General features: G+C 38.4%; 1 protein-coding gene across 2 annotated transcripts in view; it reads right to left on the bottom strand.

Moving 5' to 3' along the window:
* The window catches only part of CD96 (CD96 molecule), a 106,475-nt gene extending 85,233 nt beyond the window's left edge, over positions 1-21,242 (bottom strand). For both annotated transcript variants that reach the window (XM_068975335.1, XM_068975326.1), the window contains exons 1-3: positions 21,171-21,242; positions 18,869-19,225; positions 5,011-5,135 (exon numbers count right to left, since the gene is read on the bottom strand). In XM_068975335.1, the coding sequence (XP_068831436.1) occupies positions 5,011-5,135; positions 18,869-19,225; positions 21,171-21,231 (543 nt within the window). In that variant the 5' untranslated portion in view covers positions 21,232-21,242. The remainder of the gene's footprint in view (positions 1-5,010; positions 5,136-18,868; positions 19,226-21,170) is intronic.
* Positions 21,243-25,465: the final 4,223 nt, after the last annotated feature.

Here is a 25,465-nt window from a genome sequence, read left to right as displayed (position 1 = left end):
ATTTGGCATTTTATTTATCATGGATTTTCCGTAAATTTTGATACTTGAAAGTATTGTGATTACTGGTTTCTTGGGGGAACTTCCTTAAATTTTGCAGCCAAGGTGAAGGCCCTACTCACTTCACCCTAATCCTAGCTCTTAGGTCACACTGCTAGCAAATGCAGATTTGGAAACAGGATTTGAATGCGACAGTCTCCCTCTAAAAGCCATACTGTTAATGACTTCGCTTCATAGAGCCTCAAAAAGGCAGTAGAACTGACAGTCTTTGACATTTCTGCTGAGAGTCTGTTTGAGGAGAAGAACAAATTCACAAGAAAAAAACCCAGAAAATCAGTACCCATAGAAGGAAAATAAATGCATAAGGAAATGATAAACAGGAGTTGGATAAAATAATTAGCATGATGAGGGCTGGGAGGGGCCATATTGAATCATGGAAAACTTCTCCTGAATGTCTCTTAATGACCTGATAAACCCTAGGATAATTTGCAGAAGGGTTCCTATTTTAGTACTGGACTCAGAATTTTCAGTGCAGAAAAGAGACCATGGTACTATTTGATTTAATGAGGCTACCTCACCTCTGGGCTGCCCTGAGCTCCATGTCAGAGCAGGCAGTAATGGCCATAGCACAAGGCAGGTGCTAAGTGTATAGAGCCCATTCAATAAATTCTGCGAACTGCATCAATTGATACTTCTTTATCTCCTAACTGCTTCTTATCTTCACTTTGCTCTATTTATTCCCCATCCACTCAGTGCTATCAAAGCAGGCTGCTTGCAAAGCTCCCCATGTCCATTTTATAGAAATCCACAACATTTTTTTCCAATCAACACAATTGGTTGTCAACATTTTGTAAGTTGGCTAACACTTCAATTTTGATTATGGTGAAGGTAGCTAGGGTCAGCTGCCATCAGATAGAAGGTGACAGCTTTCTTTTCTGAATAGCTAGGCTTGGAGGAGCCTGGTGGGCTACAGTCCATGGGATTGCTAAGAGTTGGACACAACTGAGCAACTTCACTTTCACTTTTCACTGTCATGCATTGGAGAAGGAAATGGCAACCCACTCCAGTGTTCTTGCCTTGAGAATCCCAGGGATGGGGAAGCCTGGTGGGCTGCCGTCTATGGGGTCGCACAGAGTCAGACACGACTGAAGCGACTTAGCAGCAGCGGCTGCAGCAGGCTTCCCATAGGCATGGAAAACCAATAATGTTTACAGTGTGTGTGTACTCGCTTCAGTCATGTCCAACTCTTGTGACCTCAATCCCTCCTCTGTCCAAGGGATTCTCCAGGCAAGAATACTGGAGTGGGTTGCCATGCCCTCCTCCAGGGGATCTTCCTGACCCAGGGATTGAACCCACATCTCTTATGTTTCCTGCATTGGCGGGTGGGTTCTTCACTACTAGTGCCACCTGGGAAGCCCATTTTGATTTTCATTTACATGTAAAATATTACAAACAGTAAAGAAGAGAGTACAGAAAAGATATATTTATAGAGAAAAATTTAAAGAAACAAGCCTCTAGATTCTAATTGTATGCCTTTATCATTAGTATTGAACTGTTTGATATGTTTCTCACTTTCTATTCCTGATTTTAAAGAGAAAAGTCATGGGTTTCTCTTTATCCATCAAGTTTGGGGAGCAACCATCCCTCAACATCTCTTCCACCCTGACAAAGGGGGTGCTTCCAACGTGTGCTCACAGGTCCCAGGGTCTTGGTGAAACACATGTCTGCTGTTTGTTGGCTTTAATTATCCAGCTCAAAAGTAACCTAAGAGGTTTTTCCAGGTCCATTTAGTCAGTATCAAATCATTTCCCCTCCATGTTGCTATTTTACATTTTTATTAAAGTTGTATTTCATGGTAAGAAACATGTCCAATACAGTTTTCTATCCCTGTAGGACCCAGCACTTAAAACAGATTCACATGTTTGTTAGACTGAACTGAAATTTATACTGTGGGAAATCAGGACGATAGTTTGGAATGAACACAGAACATTAGAGGGAATTGAGAAGCTCCCAGAATAACCCTGCAGAATTTCCCTGATGACTGAAGGCTCACGCCCCAGGACATAAACTGGGAAGAATATCATTTATCCTCTACAAACTGCATTCCATCTAAAAACACACATTCTATTACTTTTTCGTCATCACATCATGCACACGGACCCTCAACAGACAGCCTCTGTGCTTACTTAGTTACCTCTTGTCCTACAGAAATGTCAGATACACAGTTTGCACCAGATGCCTTTCTACTTCAGTGTAGTCATGATCCTGGAATGTAAAATTCCAGAATGCAAGGGATCTGCTCCATGGACACATTTAACACAGTCTCAGCATGGGATCAGGGAAGCACAGTCAATAACATTTTTATGATAACTGAAAATCCCAATAATTAACCTTTCCCGTGAAGGTCATTAACTGAATTAGATTTTATAAAATTCCACATACAGAACATGGCTTTTGTTTTCCAGTGACTTAGATTAAACTAATTTAGTCTGTCAAATTGTTTCCAGGGTTTAACGCAGCTCTTGAAGGGAACATTCTGCAGCTCCAGAGTTACTGAGTTCGATATACCCTTATACTGGGTTTCTACCCTCCTGAGCTCATCTTCATCATCTCTTTGTAACCTTTTCTAAAAGTCACATTATATCATATCTGCAAGAATGATTGGTTATCATTATGATTATTACTGCTGGCTTAACAAGAGACTGAAGTACTAAAATATGGATTGAGGGGATATTTATATCCTCTGCAGACTTATAACAGTCATGACATAAAGAGCTGTGGTTTATTCCTTAATCATGGAAGATTGGATGATTTCATCTCAGACTTGCTGAATCCCACAGAGCTGGCAGGGTGGAGGACAAATGTAAATCAAAGGAGCAAAAAGATTTCAACATTTAAAAGGGAAATGCACAGTTGGAATTTAATCAGCATATTTGCCAATACAATGTTCCCTTTGAAAAGACGTTTCTTTCAAAAAGATTCCTCAGGTTGTCTCAGTTATGATGCATTCTTTAAAGTGAGAGCATGGCCTGAGGTTTCAGTAGAAGTTTAGGACTCACTCTCACTATGACCTTAGATGCAATCTCTCCATCCCTTATTTATCTCAAATGTCTTGGCAGGATTCAAAGATAATGTTTACAGAGACTTCTTAGTTTCTTTGAAGACAATTGTTAGAGGATGTCTTATTAGTGATCTAGTCATTGATACTTCATGAGCTTCTCACTAACTAATCACACAGCCAGCATGAGGTTTAGTGATCACCCATTTAATAGGAAGCCAACAAATACCATTCAATTATTTATTAGATATTTACTGAGTGCCTATAGTCAAGGCAATATACTAGATCTAGGGATTTTTAAAATGACTGATGCAGCTTTTTGCCCTGGAGAAGTTCAGTGTCACAGAAAAGATACAAGCTGACTGAAAACTTTAACGTTTCTTGGAAAAACAGATTAGACTCTATTCCGATAAGACAAGGATACTACAGATCAACTTAATAGCCAGCAAAAATCTCTAAGTAAAGCTTTATTAAATCTGTCTTTTTGATTACTATAAAATATTACTACCCCTACTGATAGTGACTTAGTGATAATTAGGGTGGAAAATTTTTCCCCATTGGTGGAAATATTCATAATGTAAACTAGGTATAGATACTGTATTTCCATTACAGTAATGTTTAGTACAACAGGCTTCTGTCTTCTTGAGAAGATCTCTATTCTTAATTTTTTTTTTTTTCTAAGAACCACCTTGTATCACATTAGTTAAGAAAAACTGACTTTTTAATGATGGGCATAATGTCATGCAGGAAGTCTTACATTTCAGCAACCAAACCATAAAAAGGGGGAGCATACATTTTTCGACATGATAAACAGACACTGTAGCTTTTAGAACAATTTGAGAAAGGCATTTTATAATGTCTTTTGATCATACTAACTATCCAAAAAACATCTAGACAATAAAAAATTATTAGTAGGTTATATTTTAAAGCCTCCTTGAAAGTCAGTTATCTTGGATTTGGCACATCCTCAGAGAAATCTTTTTACATGAAGGGTCAGTTTCCAAGACAGTCCACAAAAGTCTACTAATTTGTAATATAAATGATCAACCATGCAAGTACAGTATTTTGCAGATGGTATCAGCTGCTATACTCATGGACATCTATTAGTTATGTAAGAATTTTAAAATCTTGTGTTTTCATTTTGATGAAGACCTGAAAAATTAATATAGTCATATTCTGGATCATCAACCCCACCCATTTCATGATTCTCAAAATTGTGTTTATGGTCATCATAATTGTGTAAGGCTTGTGTTATCAACTGATTTAACAGTAGTATTAGAAGTCCACTCTATATATTGGTTAATAGCTGGATGCCATTTGGTTGACTTGCCTTGGAAAATTTCACATAACAATCCATATTTCTGTTTTGTTTTATTCTTGTAAGTCGGAAAACATAGCTACCATAGGCCTGTCATTACCAGTGGCGGTGATGGAGCTGGGCAGTGGCTGTTTCGTATAGACATACTGCTTCTCTCATGGACGTTTTCTATTTGTGTTTGATATGCATTAAGAGTTTGTGTTTCCCGGTCCAAGCAATGCTGTGTATTTTCCAGGATGTGGTAGTAGGGTTCTGGGAAAAAAAGGGAGTCTATGCCCCTGCACGTGTTGTGTGTAAACAAGTAAGTATGAGTAGGGGCTTCTGCTGGATGTGGCTCCTCTCCAGGGCACCATCACACTTCTTTCTTTCTGTTATCATTGTTGAGTATACAGCTTGAAATACAAACTAACCTTTAGGAACTATTTTCTAAGTCACTGCATTCAAAGACCCAGGGGCTTGCTGAGTTGGAAGGAATCCTGGTGGCCTCCCTTCCCTCCTCCAGACATTAACTCAACCTTCACATAATGCTTGTCTCTTATCCAGTGTGCTTCCTTCCCTATTATTACTTGTTATTCATCTTCACTTCATTAATATTTAAAGATCATGGCCATTATTCACTGAAAAGGGCAACACTTACCATCAGCCATGCAAAGGTGAGCGCAGATGAAATTTCTAAGGAGGTGTTTTGAAAGCATGGTATTTCCAGAGTCCCATTTATCTCTATTTCTATTGTATGGTTGTTTCTGCATTCTTCTTGTGCCACTGTAACAAAACATAAAGAGGGAAAGACATGGATCTATGATTGGTCTGTAAAGTATTTTTAATCCAAGAAATGAGAACAGTTTTAGTATAGAGATTCAGCTATCTTCAGGGTACACCTATGAAGAGGACCCCACCATGTACAGTCCTCATTGTATAAATGGCATAACAGGGTCACTGAGAAGCACAGGGTTGTCTATTACTGAATAACTACAGGGAAACTGCCCTAACAGAATCCAGCTCACAGTTCAGTACATTCTTCTGCTTTAACCTCAAGTTGGTGCATTAGTCTTTAAGATCATATTTCCTGGATCAGGTAGAATATAAAACATTATAATCTGGCCTCCATTGTCTTTTAAAATTTTTAATAGACAATGTTTTTTTAGAGAAGGTTTAGGTACATAGCAAAATTGAGTGGGAAGTACTGAGTTTCCATATACACCCTGCCCTCACACATGCACAATCTCCCCCATTATTAACATCCCTAACCACAGTGATGCCTTTATTACAATCAGTGAAACTAGATCAAACACATCATCACCCAAAGTCCATATTTTATTTACATAAGGCTCACTTTTGGTGTTGTACATTCCATGAATTTTGACCAAAGTCTGATATGTATCCACTCTTGCAATATCATATAGAATAGTTTAATTGACCTAAAAATCCTCTGTGCTCTGCCTTTTCATCCCTTCCTTTCACCAAACTTCTGACATATGCTGATCTTTTCACTGCTTTTATACCTGATTGTCTTTTTAGAGCTTACAGATATTTCTCCAAAGAAAAAAATCACACAGGAAAACACATCAGGAAACTCCAAGGAAGCATGTTTAATGAATTATTTTCATTTTTAAAGTGATATGAGATAAATAGGTTTATAGTCTCTCTTTTGGGGAAAGTTATATACACATATATATACATTTGTGAGTAAACTATAATATCAGAAAATAATTTATGAATGACAACAATTCTATCATCTTAATATCCTGAAAATCTTATTCTTTTTTTTCCTATATCTATACAAATCTTGTTTGTATGCAAATTTTTTTTCATACTTTGCAATTTTATTTACCAGCAAATGTTACCTATAGCTTAAAAGGTTTTGCATGATTCTTAAGCTACCTGTGTTTGAAATTTCTATTATATCACATACATACATCATAATTTGTTTATCAATTTTCAAGTATTGAATCATATGCTTTTTCAGTTTTTAGCTTATTTAAACTATTACAATCTTTATAGAAAGGTTCATCCTTAAACTAATAGTTTTCTTCTGACCATTTAGCTACTTAAGATACATTCCCAGAAGTATAATTAATAGGTCATGAGGTGTGAACATTCTCCTTATTATCAACAGCACATTTTTTAAAAACATGGGAATATTTCAAATGTTGTATTTTGCCTTTAAAGCTTTGCTGCATTTCAAGCTCTTGTCAATATCAGTTGTCCTCTTTAATGATAGCTCTCTCTCCTCCTGCTTTCTTAATTGAAGCCAGGCCTTCCCATCAGGGCCCAACTTCCCTGCATCATTCTCAGATAATGGTTGTTTATTTTCTTATATCCTTATTGCCTCAAGATTAGGAGGATTGGATCAGGGCCTTTCTTGCTCTCTATTGCTGCCTCCATATATTACTCCAGCCTCAGAATTTAAAAACCAAAACAAAACAACAATAACAAAATTCCTGCCTTTTATGGTTAAAAGCATTTACTATAACAGCACTCCCAAATGGAGTTACATGTGTATCACCACCAAATTTTTTGGCCATATTTGCATACCACCATTAATACTATTTAATTTTATTCTTGAGATTATAATTGTTCTGCTTACATCAGTTTATTTTAAACAGAGACTGACCAAGGCACATATTTGTATAGTTTATGAAGTCTACTTGATATGCAAATTCTATTTAAATGTGCATTACCCAAACACATAAGTAGTAAATTTTTGTAAAGTTTGTCCAGATTCTGAGAAGTTGGTAATACAAGTGGCATAACTCTAATATCCCTGAGATTCTTAGTAAAAACAGACCAACTAGCATAGTAAACCTATAGGCAATATCTATGGGAACACTAAATAACAATATAACATCATTAATAGTTGGGGACAAATCAACAAACCACTGTGGTATAAGCAACTGTGCAAAAAGAAACAGGAAAATCAGTGGCCCTTAGAACTAAGAACTTACCCCTCCTACCTTCTAGAAAAAAGTCAACAGACAATCACTGGAAAGAAAGGCTAACTAATCTGAGAATAGCAGCAGAAACAGAGAAAGAAGTTTGTAGGCACCAAATTACCAGAGCCTTCAAGGGAAAAATGAAAAGGCTTGTCAGTGCTAGAGTAGAGGGGACTTTTCAGAGAAATCCCACTCTGAGATGAAATCCCTGGGAGTAAAATCCAAATTACACCAGAGAGGCCCAACAGGAGAAAGCAAAGAGGCAATTTAGATAAAAGTGAGGGATAGGAGGAAAAGAAGTGCATCTTACAAAGTACAATGGCATATAATTTATTTTGAAAATAACAGAAGAGAGAGCTCTAGAGACACTGAAGATTCTAGAAAAGATAGCCTGGTGTACTCCTCCGTGATAAAAGTCAAAATCTATTTAACAAACATTTAGAGCAATAGAAAAAAGTGGGTTGGAATCACATATAAAGATACCATAAGAAAAAAGAGAATAGAGAGCAAAGTAATATTCCTACATTAATAACAGCATATTAGAAAGACATGACTTCAAAATAAATAAAAACTATAACCCAATTATTCAAAATTAACTAAAAGAAATAAAATGATATAAGCTATGATAAGTTTTAGAAACACTGCTAAATGAGTCATTTGGAGAGAAGAAATTCTATAGAAGATAAGTGAGAAAATTCAGGAAAGGGTTGGAAATAAGTTTTTAAAATCATTTCAGAAATTAAGAGCAAACTAGAAAAAAAACCAAGAATGTATTAATACAAAAGTTAATGCATTAAAAGAAACTTTAAAAATAGAATGAAAGAAATTTTTAAGTGAAATATTAATAAATAATGGATTTTATAAGCAAAAAGAGGTAAAAGAGATTCAAAGAAAGAGATAGGCAAGAAGATGGAGAATAAACGATACTAAAGAAATAAACAATAGAAAAACACTGGAAATTATAACTCTAGTACAATTTCTTAAAATGACTAGAAAATATATATTAAAAGATTATACTGCAAAAGTAGGAAAATACTCACAGAATAGATACTAGGCATATTTTTATAAAAATGTTAAACAAAATTAGCTCTGGGGAAAGAAAATCAAATTGTTATTAATTTTTGGACAGCAATTCTTTATGCCAGAAAATAATATTGTAACATTTAATGGGCTTCTCTGGTGGCTCAGATGGTAAAGAATCTCCCTGCAATGCTGGAGACCCAGGTTCAATCCCTGAGTCAGGAAGATTCCCTGGAGAAGGGAATGGCAACCCACTCCAGTATTCTTGCCTGGAGAATTCAGTGGACAGAGAGGTGTGGCAGGCTATAGTCCATGGGCTTGCAAAGAGCTGGACATGACTAAGCAACAACTTACACACAACATATGTAATATACTCAAGGAAAGAATATGTGAGTTAAGGACATTATATTCAATCTTTAACATGAAGAGTATAAAAATAAAACTTATTAAGAGCTCACACAAGAGCTCAGGGAATACTGCACCATGAGCATTTCCTGAATATTCTCCAACAGAATATACTTCAAACTGAAGAGATATTTACATAAAGACTGAGGGTAAGTGTTGAATATGTATTTACCTCTAGCATGAAGAATAAATAATTGTTATAAGTGAGTAGTAATGAATATATATTTTTAAATGAAGATACAATATAAGTGTCAAAAACAGGGTTGGGTGGGTATTGAGGGACTCCTTGTTTCAGAAGCATGAAGAGGTCAGTGAAAAAAAGATACATATAAAACTGAGCAAGTGTGTTAAAAATCACCATTTCCAGGGCCCTGGAAATTGACCAAAGACAAACAGTTAATTGATAAATATTTCTTCTTGACAAGCCACCAGAGCTTCAGTAAGAACAGTAGGAGTCTTCAGCCTGCTTGCTTTGCGATCCTTCCATCACCTTTCTCTGGAGAAGGCAATGACAACCCACTCCAGTACTCTTGTCTAGAAAATCCCATGGACGGAGGAGCCTGGTGGGCTGCAGTCCATGGGGTCACGAAGAGTTGGACAAGAATGAGCGACTTCACTTTCACTTTTCACTTTCATGCATTGGAGAAGGAAATGGCAACCCACTCCAGTGTTCTTGCCTGGAGAATCCCAGGGACAGAGGAGCCTGGTGGTCTGCCGTCTATGGGGTCGCACAGAATTGAACACGACTGAGGCGATGGTGTGATCACTCATCTAGAGCCAGACATCCTGGAAAGTGAAGTCAAGTGGGCCTTAGAAAGCATCACTACGAACAAAGCTAGTGGAGGTGATGGAATTCCAGTTGAGCTATTTCAAATCCTAAAAGATGATGCTGTAAAAGTGCTGCACTCAATATGCCAGCAAATTTGGAAAACTCAGCAGTGGCCACAGGACTGGAAAAGGTCAGTTTTCATTCCAATCCCAAAGAAAGGCAATGCCAAAGAATGTTCAAACTACCAAACAATTGCACTCATCTCACATGCTAGTAAAGTAGTGCTCAAAATTCTCCAAGCCAGGCTTCAACAATATGTGAACTGTGAACTTCCTGGTGTTTAAGCTGGTTTTAGAAAAGGCAGAGGAACCAGAGATCAAATTGCCAACATCTGCTGGATCATGGAAAAAACAAGAGAGTTCCAGAAAAACATCTATTTCTGCTTTATTGACTATGCCAAAGCCTTTGACTGTGTGGATCACAATAAACTGTGGAAAATTCTAAGAGAGATGGGAATACCAGACCACCTGACCTGCCTCTTGAGAAATCTGTAGGCAGGCCAGGAAGTAACAGTTAGAACTGGACATGGAACAACAGACTGGTTCCAAATAGGAAAAGGAGTACGTCAAGGCTGTATATTGTCACCCTGCTTATTTAACTTATATGCAGAGTACATCATGAGAAATGCTGAGCTGTAAAAAGCACAAGCTGGAATCAAGATTACCGGAAGAAATATCAATAACCTCAGATATGCAGATGACACCACTCTTATGGCAGAAAGTGAAGAGGAACTAAAAAGTCTCTTGATGAAAGTGAAAGAGGAGAGTGAAAAAGTTGGCTTAAAGCTTAACATTCATAAAACGAAGATCATGGCATCTGATCCCATCACTTCATGGGAAATAGATGGGGAAACAGTGGAAACAGTGTCAGACTTTATTTTTCTGGGCTCTATAATCACTGCAGATGGTGACTGCAGCCATGAAATTAAAAGACGAGCTTCCCTGGTGGCTCAGAGGTTAAAGCATCTGCCTGGAATGCTGGAGACCTGAGTTTGATCCCTGGGTTGGGAAGATCCCCTGGAGAAGGAAATGGCCGCCCACTCCAGTATTCTCGCCTGGAGAATCCCATGGAGGGAGAAGCTTGGTAGGCTACAGTCCATGGGGTCGCAAAGAGTCGGACACGACTGAGCGATTTTACTTTCACTTTCACTCCTTAGAAGAAAAGTTATGACCAACCTAGATAGCATATTCAAAAGCAGAGACATTACTTTGCCAACTAAGGTCCGTCTAGTCAAGGCTATGGTTTTTCCAGTGGTCATGTATGGATGTGAGAGTTGGACTGTGAAGAAGGCTGAGCGCTGAAGAATTGATGCTTTTGAAATGTGGTGTTGGAGAAGACAGCAAGGAGATCCAACCAGTCCATTCTGAAGGAGATTAGCCCTGGGATTTCTTTGGAAGGAATGATGCTAAAGCTGAAACTCCAGTACTTTGGCCACCTCATGCGAAGAGTTGATTCATTGGAAAAGACTCTGATGCTGGGAGGGATTGGGGGCAGGAGGAGAAGGGGACGACAGAGGATGAGATGGCTGGATGGCATCACTGACTCAATGGATGTGAGTCTGAGTGAACTCCAGGAGTTGGTGATGGACAGGGAGGCCTGGCGTGCTGCAATTCATGGGGTCGCAAAGAGTCAGACACCACTGAGCGACTGAACTGAACTGAACTGAGGTGACTTAACAGCAACAGCAGCATCACTTTTCTCAACAGCAGCAGCAGCATCACTTTTCTCAGCTAGGTCGGGGAGAAAGGTCATTTCACCATTTTAGAACTGGCTGCAAAACCCAGCAGCTTTGCTTCCGAAAGGGACAGACTTAAGTTAGGTATGAGCATGAAAATCTTTCACTTTGTCAGCTAGCAAGGATAAACTTGGTAGGCAACAGAAAAAAACTGAGGCTTGGTTAGTCTGGGTGTGCAGTCCCAGTGGGGTGAGTGGCAGACCAGACAGACAGTTAACAGAGATTCTAGAAATCAGAGAGTCATAAAAGTGCTGACATAAATTCTTTACACATCCCAGGTTGACTGGGAAAAATATCCATGAGTAAGGGGATCTGAGAGAGCTCAGTGAAAAGTGAAGGCCAAGGGAGGTATTACTGTCGCAACTTTGAACACAGTCTCCAACTCCCTTTCATACAGACGTCTATGTGTAGAGGGTGGAAGCCTATTGGGCTTGAGGTATTTGAGCAAAATTTTTTGCCAAATTCATTTGTGGACCAACAAAGGGAATTTGACAATGTACGGGCAATTCCTTGGAAGTAAAACTAAAGACATGAGAATTATAGTAAAACGCTAAGCAGAGCTATCAATGGCCATAAGTGTACGGCCAAAAGAGATAGATTTTGCGATTTAAATATGAGCAAGTTACTGAAAATTTTAAAAACCCAGAGAATCTAGAGTTGTCATGTTATGTTTTTTTTTAAAATGTTTAGCTTTCAACAACAACAACAAAATGATGATGTATGAGGGAAACAAAAAAGTGTGACCCATACTGAAGAAAGAAGTGGTTCATTGAAATTCATTCTGAGTAGACCATACATTAAATTTAACAGACTTCAAAGCAGCTATTAAAAGTATGTTCAAAGGATTAAAGCAAAATATGGTGACAACGATTCAATACATAGGGAATTTTAGTGAAGATAAAAAGAAACAAATGATTATTCTAGAGTTTAAAAGTCTATAATAAAAATTAAAAAATTCACTGGAGATTCTCAACAGCCAATTTGAGATGGCAGAAGAAAGAAAAAAAGCATACCTAAATAATGATTAATATAAACTACCTAATCTGAAGAAGAGAGAGAAAGAAGATTGAAGGAAAACAGAGTTTCAGAACCATATTGTGATTGATTGTGAAGTCACTCAGTCATGTCCGACTCTTTGTCACCCCATGGACTGTAGCCTACCAAGCTCCTCCGTCCTTGGGATTTTCCAGGCAATAGTACTGGAGTGGGTTGCCATTTCCTTCTCTGTGGGATCTTCCCAACCCAGGGATCGAACCCTGGTCTCCTGCATTGCAGACAGATGCTTTACCCTCTGAGCCATCAGGGAAGTCTCAGAACCATATAGGACAAATCAAATGTTCTAACATACATGTAATTAGAGTCATAGAAGGAGAGATGAAACAGAGGAGGATAGAACAAATATTTGAAGAAACAAAAGCCAAAAACTTTATATTTGATTTTTAAAAAATTTCTCCAAATTAATCTAAACATTCAAGAACTTTAAAACCTAAGTAACATAAATATAACCAAATACCCACCTAAGCATATCATAATCAAAAGCCAAAACAAAGAGAAAATTATGAAAGCAGTCAGCAAGGAAAAAATCTCAAATTTATCACATGCAGGGACCAATAACAGAATCAATGGTTCGCGTCTCACTGGAAACAATGAAGATCAGAGACATGTTCAAAATATTGAAAGAAAAAACAGTCCACTAAGAATTTTGCACTCAGGGAAACTAATGTTCAAAAATAAAAATGAGGAAGAAAAGACAAAACAATTCATGGCAAGTAGATTTTCCTTATATGAAATTCTAAACTATGTCCCTCAGGCTGAAAGGAAATGATACCAGATAGTAACTTCTCTCCATGGGATGAAATGAAGAGAATATGAAATGGTAAATATATGGGTCTATATAAGGTTTTGTATATATTTTCTTTTTTTCTTCTCAGTTTTTTTTAAGAACATGAAATTCTTCAAATCATTAATTATAGCACTGTTCTTTGGGTCTATTATATGAGGTCGTTCATGTTTCTGTTTTTTCTCTACTTTTTCTCTTTTTTTCACAACTTACTCCAGCACATCCCTTCCTTTTGTTATTATTGTCATTAACAACACAAGATGTCTTCTTTATTTATGTAATACATATAACAAATGGCATACATAGAAAAATAGAAACATTGGAGTTAACAATAAGGATATTAAAATAACTTTTTAACACATTCAAGAATAGAGAAAAAGATGAAGGGAATAGATGAAAAGATGAACAAGTTCATCAAATAATTAAAACTCTATCAAAGACAATAACTTTAAATATAATATCAGAAATTAAGAATGAATTTGATGAGACTGAAAAATTACTGTATATCAAGAAAACCACTGTTTGTTAGTTGGAAAATAGGTCAATAGAAAATTTCCAAACTGAACCCCAGAGAGGAAAAAAAGTAGGAAATACCAAAAAGGTACTAGAAATAATAAAAATATATTTTGATATATTTAATACTAGAAACTTAACATCGAAAGTTTAAATACTAATTTAAAAAACATGGAAGTGTTAGAAATAAAGAGTGAATTTCTGTATAATCTAGGAATGGGGAAAATTTTTCTTAAGTATGACTCAAAGTTAGAACCATTAAGGAAAAGTGATAGATTTTATTTCAAAAGGTAAGAATTATGCTGCACTAGAAACAATACCATAAGAAGGTATGGATAGATGAAAAACTGAGAAAATATTTGCAATTTATATTACAAAGGGTTAACAGATTTTATATATAGTATATTTTCAGCCTAATAAAGATAATAACTATAATGAATTAAAATTCACTAATATGCTTAAGTTCATATAGATTCTTGATACTGAACATGAATACTTGTCACCTAAGAATGCTAGTGAACAAACTCATTTTTAAAACTAGTAAGTAAAGGGAAAGAATCAAGTGTCTATTCTGTGGTGTTTTTCTCTTTTAAACAAATTGTATATCTAATAAACAGTTGGTTCATGATAGGAAGTTCCTCTTTATAAGAACATTTCAGCTGATAAATGAAGGAATGAAAAATTAGAACATCACTATCTGGCAGCCAATAAAAAATGAGTGGATCTAAGGCAATACCCATCAGTGCTGTTAACATCACACAACCGGACATCATGTAGTGCTGATGTAACCACACAACATCACCTATGAAATATTCTTAGCAGAAGATAAAAATAAATGTGGGCAAATATGTATACCTAACTAAAAGGTGAAAGAAGAACATGGAGATACCATGAGATGTAAAAGCAAAATCCAGGCTGTGGGTAATTACACAAGACAAATAATCAAATTTGCTCAACAGATGCATTGGCAAAGAAAAATAAGAAATGTCGGACAGGCTTCAGATTAAAAGAGAATAGACTGGTCAGAGGCAGGGGGTGGGAAGTGGGCAAAACGAATGAAGATGATAAAAAGGTATAAAGTTCCAGTTATAAGATAGATAAATTCTGCAGATATTATGTAGAGCATAGTGATTAAAGTGAAACACCATACTTCATGTTTAAAAGTTGCTAAAGAAAGTACATCTTAAAGGTCCTCATCATAAAAAAAAAAAAAGAAAATTGTAACTGTGTGAGGTGACGGCTGTTAACTGAACTTACTGTGATGATTACTTCACACACACACACACACACACACACACACACAGAAGATCATCATGTTGTATACCTAAAGTGAATACGATGTTATATGTCAATTATATCTCAATGAAACTGGGGAAAAAAGGTCGAAGAATGAATCATGCCTTTAGGCAGGGTAACAGCATGCAGTTAGACTAAGATTTTCAAGATTATATTATCAAGATTATTCCTTTCTATTACCAGTACTACCCCTCTGTTATTACAGTCCTTACTACTTTATTCCCACACCTCCTCCTCCTCCTACCATTCCTCCTTTTTCTCCTACTAACGCTTCTAAAAATATGAACAGTGCTCCCACCCCCCCACCCCGCCGCCAAGGCTTTGGCTGTAATCTGGGAAATTAAAGCCACATGTGTATGTTTTATAACTAGTCCTCACGACAACATATTTTAAACGCATTAAAGTCTTAATAGTGTGAAGCACTGTGTGATCCAGTAGCATCAAATGAAGGAAACCTGGATTACAATCACCCAAGGCTTGACTCAAAGAATTGTGTCTCTTGGAATAAATCAAATGCTAATCTATAAGGAAATTCTGTCAAATGAAAATGAAAAAAGAAGCAAATGTCAAACTGTGTGTGAAATTTCTGCCTTCTTCCACAGCCTCGGAGCACTAGTTCATACAAAGGAACAAGGTACAGTTCGAAGAGGCCCTTCTCAGCTCTTCCCTCAAAGCATTTTCCCTCCAAGGCTCCAGGAACGTGTGAAGGTGGGCAGGCTTTACATTGTTTTGTGAACAGACGGGGAAGAGACTGATCCCGCAAATGACAGAGAGGAAACGGAAAGAGGTCACAATCACCTCTGGTCCCTCAGCATCTTCATATTTAGATTCTTACACACCACTTCAATTTGTATTTGTTCACCTACTGCACAGACTTGTACTCATGTGTGCTTGCCGACCCAACCAACCTGTTGAGGATCTCCCAGGGATGTGAGAGGGAAGTGGTACAAGTGAGAGGAGAAGTGAGCGAAGATCAAAAGAATTAAGGGGAAAAAGATACCATTGGGGGAACTTGACAGGGCTTTTGAATGACAAGAGGCCCCATCTAAGTATCTATCCCTTAGGTTTATACCAGGCTCACATCTTTGATCAGGTGGCACTAGTGGTAAAAAGCCTCCTCGCCAACGCAGGAGATGTAAGAGACAACTGCTTCAATCCCTGGGTTGGGGAGATCCCCTGGAGGAGGAAATGGCAACCCACTCTAGTATTTTTGCCTGGGAAATCCCATGGACAGAGGAGCCTGGTGGGCTATAGTCCATGGAGTTGAAAAGAGTCAGACACAACTGAGGGACTGAGCACACGCATCTTTGATCACTGCATGGTGAAAGAGTTCTTTCTCTTTCTCTTTTTCTTTTTTCTTTTCTATTTTTCTCCCTTTATACCCAAATATATAGCACCAGAACATTTCTTTAACACTGATGGCATTTTTCTCTCCTCTGGTCCAGCTGATGAACAGCAAAGTTATAATCAGACGATTGGGAACTGACAAGCACAAAGCATGTATACATGACTTCTGTCTCCCCAGTGATTTGCTGCTGTTAGCAGCTAGAAGCTTGGGTGTTTAAGAAATACATTTTCCCTCAAAGGAAACACCACTCTCCTTTCTGAATGACACAGTATCTCTTCTCCATTGGCTGTCTTTATGTTGAGCCATTCCTACCTCCGATTTCCTATCTGTGTTGTCAATTCTCCATGGAATAAACATTAGGCTATCAGATACGTAGCAGCATAGTTTACAGTTTTAAGAAGATAAAAAAATCTTTGTCTAAAGTGAAGTTCAACATGTACTTGTGGTAAAGTGTGGCAAATGTTCTGTTGGGCTCCATATTAAAGAAAAGAAAGAAAGAAAGTGAAGTTGTTCACTCCTGTCCGACTCTTTGTGACCCCATGGACTGTAGCCTATCAGGCTCCTCTGTCCATGGAATTTTCTAGGCAAGAGTACTGGAGTGGGTTGCCATTTCCTTCTCCAGAGGATCTTCCCAACCCAGGGATCGAACCCAGGTCTCCTGCATTGCAGGCAAATGCTTTACCATCTGAGCTACCCATATTAGGCAAATACAAAAAGAGAGGGGGATGGACTCATTTTTTTAATAAGACTTGAGAAATAGAGTTCACTCGTTATGATTATATTTACTATTCATAATGAAAACTACCACTTTCCAAACTCGTACTCTTTGGCAGGAACTATGCTAAGTGCTTTATAGCGATTACCTCATCTAATCATCAAAATCATGGTACCTATGAAGGAGGTCCTATAATTATCTGTATTGGTTACATCAGGAAACAGAAACTTAGGGACTTAGAATAATATGATAAAGGTGAAATATATAATGAATGACAGAGCCAACATTCAAATCCAGACTGACTCCAAAATATATATTATGCAGGTAAACTCTATACAGGTCTTCTCATTTCTCTTCATTCTACCTCATCACCCCAATCCATCCCCAAATGAAGTATTTTTCCTGGAAAACAGCAACGGGAATGGGGGCACTGTTAAGGCAGAGGTAGAGGAGGTCCTGCTCTGTAGCTGGACTGCCAACACCATGGTCTTATCTCCTGATGAGAAGTGGAGAGGAGATAATAAATCCATATGTGTTGTTTGGCCTGGGCAGCTCCTTGCCTTCTTTAAGCACGGCCTTTGTGAGTTAGTTTTTGTTGTGGTTTTTTTTTTTTTTTCCTTATACTACCAGTTCACTTTGCCCCTAAGTTAAAATCATTCCATTTCGTATGCATTTTCCATTTGTTGACTTTCATTTTCATTTTTTCCACTAGTATAGAGATCATTTACTTTAGGACCAACTAATTTAGGGTAGCCATTATCATTTTCCAGATGGGCTCAGAGAACGTACATGCCAATCCCCAGGTGAAATTCAGTTCCAGCCAGAAAGGAATCAGAACTTCAACCTAGGAGTCCTGCCTCCAAAGGTGGCCCTATAAAGCAAGTATGAGTGAATGCTACACATTCAGCAGCCTCTTGGTACTTTCCCCTGCCTTGTAAGAAATATATCCAAAGCCATTTTGATAAATTCCCCCACAAATCTGCTCTGATTCCTTAGTCTCCCATCTCAGTGAATGGCACCACCATTCAGGTGTACATGCCAGACACACACATGTTTTCTCTCTCCTTCACTCACACTGCCATTGTCCTAGATCCACTCTATGACCAAGTCCTACCTGTTTAATGCCCAAAGTATCAAATTTGTCATTGTCTTTCTATATCTATCCAAACAACCACTCTATCTCCTCTGCATTACTGGGGATGTTCCCTAAGTTCTCTCCACCTTTTCTTCTCATCCTCTTTCACTTCATTGTCATACTGGTGCTGGTGAAGCCAGCATCATCTTTTCATAACACAAATTCAATCAGGCTTTAAATGTCATGTCATCCTTTGGATGAAAATACTTCGATGTCTTCCCAAGGTGCTTAGATAAATACCAAAGCCTTGAACACGGTTGACAAGGTTCAGTATGATCTGTCCTTACTGTATCTCCCACTTCATCCCTTAATTCTGCACTGCAGTCCTACTGTCATTTCCCCATGTCCTCAAACACTGCACAGCCCTTCACAAGAGCAGTTTCCTGCCTCTGGGTCCGTCGTAAATCTCCCACCTCCCAAATAGTGTTAGTATCCACACAGTCTTCAGACCTCAGCTCAGGTGCCACTTTCTCCCATTTCCCTGGCTTCTGTCACATACTCTCACAAAACCACTGTAGCCTTTATGACTTATCACTGCTTCAATTTAACATTTATTCATGGCATTATTTGATCAATTTCTGTCTTCATTTCCAGGCAATACCTCTTTCCACTCAACCTTTCTGTACTTAGACACTATGCCTGGCACATGGCTGGCTCAGAATACATGTTTGTTGAAAGCTGAATGCTTTTAACACATGCTTCCTTCCCACTTGCAGTCATACTTACCATTTGTCTGGATCTTTAGGCTGTAGATTTTTGTCTGAATGCCCTCTGGATACAGAGTGAAGCTACACTCATACTTCCCGGTGATCGAGGAGGAAACATTCCTCAAGTACAGAGTCCACTCAAACACATTTCCAGGAGGTTCTCTGAAAGCCACCAGTGACCTACAGGGACTCTTGCTACCACAGTAGAAGCCATATTGGGGATGATAAACTGCCAGCAAGTCCACCTTATCAGTGACCTTGGACCATTGCATCTGTACCAACAAGCCTGTCTTCTGTGCTTGGCAGGTCAGGTTGACGTCAGAGCCAGGTAAAGCGTGAATGTGTTCTTCTGCACCGAATGTTGCTTCCACTACTCCTGAAAAGGAAGGGTGTGAGCCATCAGTTTGCATGATTCACAGAGAGGGATTCTTTGGTGAAAGACCTTGGTTCCTCTGGTGAATTGAGGGAGCAGCTGGAACTTTCTTTCCTGGCTGCCTTAGCATTTGGAGGGAACTTGTACCAGATTCAGAGAGAGAAGCATAAAACTCAAACACAAATGGAAGACATTTGCTTAAAGACACTAGAGGAAATTAGTAAATTTTGAATATCTCTTGGTCTATTGGTCTGTCCAAAACACAACTTAAGGTCTCTGAATACCTGTGAAAAAAATTAAGCTTATTTAAAGATTGAAGCCCGCTAGTAAATTTATTATGACAGCTATTCCTGCAATGAATATAACTGGCTTTTTTGTTTATGAGTTAACAGCACATAACACACAATAACACCAAATATTATTTTCTGAAGCTGAAAAGTAACTAATGAGCATACAACAATTAAAAAATACATGTTTACAGGTGGCTTTTACATATAGGTAATCTTGTTTAATTCTCCACACACATCAAAGCGTAATGCTGTTAACACTATTCATCAAAGAGGAAACCAAGGCACAGATAAATTAAGTGATTTACTTACAGTCACACTTCAGTGAAAGAACATGAATTCGGCTGTCTAGGGTCTGTGCTCTTTCTATAACCTTCAGGACCTCCAAACTCCCTTCCAAATTGGTTGAGAAGAGTAAGAAATTTGACATTCAATATAAGAGAGTCAAAAGGGCCATCATTTCCCTATAGTTAGGATTTCTGAGGTTAAAAGGGGAAAAACAGTGGTAGAGGTTTCCACTAAAAATAAAACATTGAGCAGCATCATCTATAATCAACACTGAGTTACTAGACATGAAAGATTCCCTCTCATCAGTTCTTTGACCAAATGGTACAAGACACTTCAGATATGCTAAGCCTTTGACATGCCTTCCATAGTGTAGGTCTCAGTTTTAGAATTAACATGGAATACTGTTTCAGGAATGATATATTATTGTGACAAGTACCACTGAACCTCACAAAGGAAAAAGATAAAAAGATGACAAGCAACTGAGAAAAAACCAGGCTCTCAAAGGTACTTGACAAATGGGAATTACTACACTTTTATGGATGCAGAAGTTTGGGTAGGCAGAGGTTAGTGCGGTTTAATGTAGCTGCCCGTGAGCTCGGCTTTGCCTAATAATACACCTCTTATCCTATCTAAAGCATTATATTCCAGTGTCTCCTTTGATTTATAAATCCTCTTTAAAATCTTTGTAGCTGTATCTGAAAAGCACAGTTAATTCTTAAGACACTCAGGCTCACAGTAATACCCTCATGTTATGGATTGCAGAATGAATCTTTCTTCCTGGTGTTTTAAACAGGCCCTTTAGGCGCTGGTCCCCGCTGTCACAAGGAGTCTACTTTGTCTTCCAGATCCATACCTATACATGCCTCATTAAAATTCAGCATATGTTCAACTCCCAAAGATCTGAGTATTTGGAGGAGAAATGCTTGCTAAATCCAAAAGAGAAAGTATTTGAGAGAGAGAAAAAGTTGAGCAAGAAGCTATGAGCCTTGATGGCATTGTGATTTTTTTCTTTTTCTTTTTTTTTAGTATTCCGGAGTTTTTCTGACAACCACTTGGACAGCATTTCATTTTCAAGAAGCATAGTTTTCCAGTTACTCCAGAGACCCTCTTAGGAAGGAAATGGGTGAAAATGTCTCAGAGCAGTGGCACACACCACCCATTCCTTTCTTGTTTTTAGTGCTCATTTGTAATCATTTCTAGATCCTTACATCTCTCTGAGAGCTGCCACTTAAGTACATAACTGAAAACTTTAGTAACAATCTGCCTTTGGTGATCAATTCCAGCAGTAGTCACAAAGCATTTTCAATGAACAGAGGCCCCGTTCCCTCCCTAAAGCAGCCAGTGTGACAAGAAAGGACAACCAGAAGCCTTACCCCTGACCAAATGCATCTGGATGATGGAATAGACAGCACAGTATGCCCATTTTTTCTCCATTGTCTCCTGAAGGCCTCACACGAGCATTTTCATAATGATCACGGAAGTCAATAGACACCTTTAACTAAGAAAACTCCAGCCACCCTATTCGTGCTGAAAAACCCCACACCCACCACACGTCTGTGTCTGTTTATCACTTGGCAAGACCCCAGGAAATGAAACGTCAACAGGAAAGTAATGTGGTTCACAGCTAAGTATAACCTTCAACGGAACAATGTTGAAATTGTTCTCTGAAATCTTGTGCATCACCTTCGTTAAAAGCATTTTCAGTATCCAAAGATTCTCTCCTTCAGGATCTCTGTGTCAGTCAAACTGCTTCTAAAATTCAAACAAAGGAAATCGTGCAGAGCAGTTCATAATGCGCTTTTCATGCATTTCTTTGCAAGAGCACAAAGTCGTTTAACAAGTGTGAGCTCACTGTCTTTCATAATAGTCTTTCTGTTCAATTTTAAAATATGTTTTCTTTCCAGAATTACTTCAGGGTGAAAGGACAAAGAATTAACACATTTAATTTTAATAAAATCTGAAAAGTAACAGAGGTCAGCTCCTGCTAGGAAATGGAATTTTAACATCTCCTTTCATTCAGGGAAACCCACATTCCCTGAAGGTGTAGAAGTGAAGGCTCCTTTTCCACTCCATCCAGATTAGGCTGGTGGTCAGGGAGGAAAGTTTCTCACCATGAGGGCAAGAGGTCTGCTTGATGATAACAGAAAAGCATGTCTGTGCTTCAGCAAACACCGTACAGAAACAGAGAAAACAATCAGAATCTAAAGGCCGAGTATCTCCCACCTCAGCTGGCTCCCAGGCCTGTTAACATCCACCCACTAACTTCCATTTACAGAGGACGGAGACTAGATTTCAGGGAAATGACTCCTTGGTAAAGATGTCTGGTTATTCACAGAAGGACATGATGACTGTTCCTGCCGGATACAACTGTACTGGGTTTCTAGCTTGGGGTAAAATAGGATGTCTTTACCTTCCAACATTCAGAAATGTTAGGCTGGAATTACTGAATAAGTTTAATGAACCTAGAATAAAAATAAATATATACCATCTTATGAACAATTGGTGAAATATTCTGTGACCCTAATCTGATTGCTGAAATATAGGAAACACCCAGCAAGCCTAAAGACAAATGAGGGGGCTGAGTTGTGTTCTTAAGATGGTTTCTCTTTTGAGGTCAGGTGGAGATAATTCTGACCAGGTTGTCATCAAGTATCATATTATGCATGTACTGATCTGTCCCACACAAGGATTTAGGGGGATATGGATGATGCTAAGATATAAAGCATAACTCCTGCCATTCAGGAATTACCTGGGAGAAGAGATTTTTCACATGATGAAATAGGGCTATTGTCTTCCTGGACGTCCAAGCTACCCTCTACAGCACCACTACAAACATTTGCTATGACAACTGTCGTACTTACTTATTACTACTCAGCCAATGATGTTTCCTGCAAAGGCCAGACCATAGTAACTGATTTCCTAGTCCAGGACTCCCAGACTTTTTTCTTACTCCCCACTCTCAACTCCTCAGTAAGTCTCAGGTCCCTGGAGCTGTTGGGTCAAGTGGGGCTGACAGGTATTTTCAGGGAGGGATAGGGAGTTCAAAGTCTTTGAATGAAAGGCAGGAAGAAATATCACTGATCTTGATGCCTTCATCTCTGCCCCTTTTCTCCTAGAAATTCCAGTAAATCACAGTGATGGAGTATAGTAGCAAAAACAGGCCAGAAGATACAGTACGAAGACCCTGATCTGTAGGTTAGTGTCCCTATTAAACTGAGACACATTATAAGCCTGGGGAGGGATTTCAGCTACCTACTCTACTTTTCATATTAAGAGAAATCTACCTAACTGGATGCCAATAAGAATCTAAATTTATTGAATTCTCTAAGAAAAATATCCTCCCCTTAAAGTTTCTAGAGGTCTCCTATCTCTTAATGTTGTAAAGTGAAGGAACTGTTAAAAAAAATCCCTCAGATTCAGAAAAAGGGGAATTCTTACTTATTTTCCAGAGCTACAGACTCACTTTTACTGAAATCTTTGCCTCTCACTGGGGTTGGGATGCCCAGGGTCCCCATATAGTGGCTACAGGGCAAAGCTCCCTCCTGGGTGTTGTTTTATACTTCTGTGGCCCAGAGTCAACAGATTGGACAGGTTTTTCTTTGAGACTCAACCAGGCTCTAAGAGAAGACAAATTTTGGATGCCCACAGAACATTAACTGTGCACACCTGGCATCCTGCAGTTGCCAGCCCCGCACCGGCCCCTCCATGGCTGTTTGCATGCAGCAGGTGGCAGCAACGCCCCGCAGACCAACACCACTAGCCCGGTGATGGGAACTGCCCCCACCCTGCTTTTCAATCCCAGGAATATTTTCTAAAGGCCCTTTCAGCATAAGGATAGGCATTCTCTCCACTTAAAAATAACTCTTCTGTGAAGTCATGTCAATCTCTTCTATTACCGTCCCTGCTCACAAATCCCCACTGCAGTGTTTCTTCTGCCTTAGATTTGGGTCTGCTGCATATACAGAGAAAACAGAAGCAGCCAGTTTTACACACAAAAGGAAACCTTGAACTTCTTGAACTTCAGAGGCAAATTCAGTTATTGACAGAGAGAAGTGGGGGCACCCATTATTTCTGCTAGAGGCAAGCCATAATTTTGTGTTTTGGACAAAGTTTTTAAATGCTCCGTCTAAACACTAACCCTCAACGAGATAAGGACATTTTCAGAAATAGGAAGCTGAGCAAAAGGTAATCTTACTCTTGTGGTTTTCACTGAGGTTAACTCAAAATATGACTGATTAGTCTTAGATTTCATCCTTTAACTACTTACATAAAAAAACAGGAATGTGGAGTGTCCCACTGTTGTACATTTCTTTACCAAAATGCTTAGGAAACATTCTAGTTAATGTTTCAGTTCATCAAAAAAACATATATTTAGTGCCAACTCTTAAGGGATTACTACTGAAGAGGCATAGTTCTAGGTGATTTAAAAATACAGATGATAAAATGCAGCCCATGTCTTTAAGACAACTAATCATTTTGCTGGGGAGAAAACTTCCACATGCACCAAAGAAGTCAAGTAACATAAAGCACAGAAGTGAATGAGTAGGTGGCACAGGTCTTTAGAAAAGGCGATGATCTCTTAGAGATCAGTGGGCTAGGAACATATCAAGTGTGAATCTTAACTTGGCTTTATATTGTAGAAGTGAATGTGGGGGAAAGCATGCGGTAAGTCATTCCAGAGAGAGAAAACAGGAAGAGCCAATACTTGGGAGTACTGAATTTTAAGGTCAATGCAGTGAGTTAGCTGTTATCATGAAGCAAAGGCTTTCTTGGGGGTGTTGAGGCAAAGTCATGGCTAGGATGAGTTTAAGTTCTGGAGAGCTTTGAATTCTAGGTTATAGATTTTTTTCTTCATGTCAGAGAGAGTTACTGGATTTTCAACAAAAGAGTATTGTACTTAAGAGCAACATTTTAGTAGGATAAATCAGGTGAATTAGTAGGTAGACGTGTAGACTGAAAAAAAGAAGGCAAGAAAAAGAAGCAGGAGATCTCTTAGGAATTTTGTACTTCCTTAGGCACCTGAGGATGAGCGCCTTCCTCGCAGTTGCCTTACTTCAGTGTGATGGGGGCGTGGAGATTACAAAGAAAGAAGAGGTAAGGCTTGGTATCCAATTGCACATGGAATCAAATCTCCTCTGAATTTTCTTTTGTTTTTTCCTCTGAATTTTCATGCACCCAAATACAAAGAAAGAAAACCCACCTACAGTTGGATTCCTGCTGGAAGAATGGGTCCTGCTCCCTCACCCTCCCCAGGAGTAATCATCAAGGGGTCACTGGACTTCCAACTGGAAGTGAACCTATTAGGTACAGGTAGTGGCCCTGCCTCCATGAGAATGAAGGTCCTCCTTTTGGTTTTCACTCAAATTTTTTGAATCTTGAGAATTATCATCTAATAGAAGAGAAAGAATTTCATGAGAATTTTCACACAACAATCTGTTTTATCACCATCATTTCCATCATGCTCAATCCATCTGTTGAGGGCTGGTTTTAATGTAATCCATTTTTCTAATGACGACTGCTCATTACAAGAAAACACTTTAAAAGGATAAAAATAAATCAATAAAAATCAGTTGGCATTCTAAGCACCCAAAGAGAAGTGAAGTACTTATATTTTGTCTTATATTCTTCTAGACATTCACATAAATATGTATATATGAAGAAAATGGTT

This window comes from Capricornis sumatraensis, chromosome 1, assembly GCF_032405125.1.
Source record: "Capricornis sumatraensis isolate serow.1 chromosome 1, serow.2, whole genome shotgun sequence".
NCBI lineage: Eukaryota > Metazoa > Chordata > Mammalia > Artiodactyla > Bovidae > Capricornis > Capricornis sumatraensis.
This window is presented reverse-complemented; position numbering and strand designations above follow the sequence as displayed.